We start from the raw sequence: 1366 nt of genomic DNA on the forward strand, positions 1-1366 counted from the left end.
GGCCTCAACAGGGCAGAGTAGAGGGGGAGGATGACCTCCCTCGACCTGCTGGCCACACTCTTCTTGATGCACCCCAGGATGCCATTCGCCTTCTTGGCCACCAGGGCACATTGCTGGCTCATGGTCATCCTGTTGTCCACCAGGACTCCCAGATCCCTTTCCACAGAGCTGCTCTCCAGGAGGTCAGCCCCCAACCTGTACTGGTGCATGGGGTTATTCTTCCGCAGATGCAGTACCCTACACTTGGCCTTGTTGAATTCCATTAGGTTCCTCTCCACCCAACTCTCCAGCCTGGCCAGGTCACGCTGTAAGGCAGCACAGCCTTCTGGCGTGTCAGCCACCCCTCCCAGTTTTGTGTCATCAGCAAACTCGCTGATGGTACACTCCATCCCTTCATCCAGGTCATTGATGAATATATTGAACAGGACTGGACCCAGTACTGACCCCTGAGGGACACCACTCATTCCTGACCTCCAAGCACATGTGCGTTCCTCCTAGCGCTTTCATCCTCTGGCTGTGTTCAAACTGGGGACTTCTCGAGCCCACTGGGACTGGATGCCATGTGGGCGAGGACCGTTCTCCTGTCCTGCCCCCGCTTTGCCCTCCAGATCTCTCACCTAAGGCACTAATTACTGTCGAGTGTGATGGTATCTGCTTGAGCTGTAGGTACTCGTCCCTCGGGACCCGGTTTGGACTTTTCTCCTTCTTTCTGGGTTAGGTGACGAAAACGGCTTCAACATTCCCACGGTAACGCTGTGCCCTGAAGTTGCTAAATACCTGGACTTGCCACTGGCTGTGCTGGCCCTGGAGCAACCTCGGGACATGGATGGAGTGGCCAAGCGCCTCTTCTGCGACGCCTACATGTACATGTACCAGAGCAAGAAGATGGCGCTTTACAAGTGACGCTGCCTTGGGCTGGTATCGCCGAGCAGCGAGGCGTCGGAAACGTGAGCTTGGATCAACCCTGCAGCTCGTAATCGGTGAAAGCAGCCGAGTCTGGGTGCACCGAGCTCACACTTCTGCCTCTTCTTACCTCTTCCAGCGTCTGCTATCAAGCTATCCACGTCAGGGTTTGTTAAATCCTGTACCTGACCTTAGCGAGTGATAGTTTGTACTACCTGCAGACCTGGACTCTGAATTATTTACACTCAAATTCATTCTCATTTCCTCCCTTCCCTTTCCACCCTCCCTCCTTCCCAGGCACGCTGCAGCTCTGCCCTATCTCCGAGTCCTCCCTAACATCCTTTTTTCCAGCTCGTCCCTCCAAAGCTGAGGACCGGCGTCTCCTCAAAACATGAACGGTTATCCTCAGCTTTGCAAAGAGCACGAGAAAACCACAGCTTCGCCCTGCGTTAAGACTTCCTCG

The 1366-nt window shown here is 54.8% G+C and overlaps 1 protein-coding gene across 1 annotated transcript in view; it reads left to right on the forward strand.

Moving 5' to 3' along the window:
* Positions 1 to 946, forward strand: part of LOC104283995 (ubiquitin carboxyl-terminal hydrolase CYLD-like) — a 13507-nt gene extending 12561 nt beyond the window's left edge. Inside the window, exon 14 of the mRNA XM_009882256.1 lies at positions 719 to 946. Coding sequence (XP_009880558.1) covers positions 719 to 903 — 185 coding nt within the window. The 3' untranslated portion in view covers positions 904 to 946. The remainder of the gene's footprint in view (positions 1 to 718) is intronic.
* Positions 947 to 1366: the final 420 nt, after the last annotated feature.

Source organism: Charadrius vociferus, unplaced genomic scaffold (genome assembly GCF_000708025.1).
Source record: "Charadrius vociferus isolate BGI_N301 unplaced genomic scaffold, ASM70802v2 scaffold393, whole genome shotgun sequence".
NCBI classification, from domain to species: Eukaryota; Metazoa; Chordata; class Aves; order Charadriiformes; family Charadriidae; genus Charadrius; species Charadrius vociferus.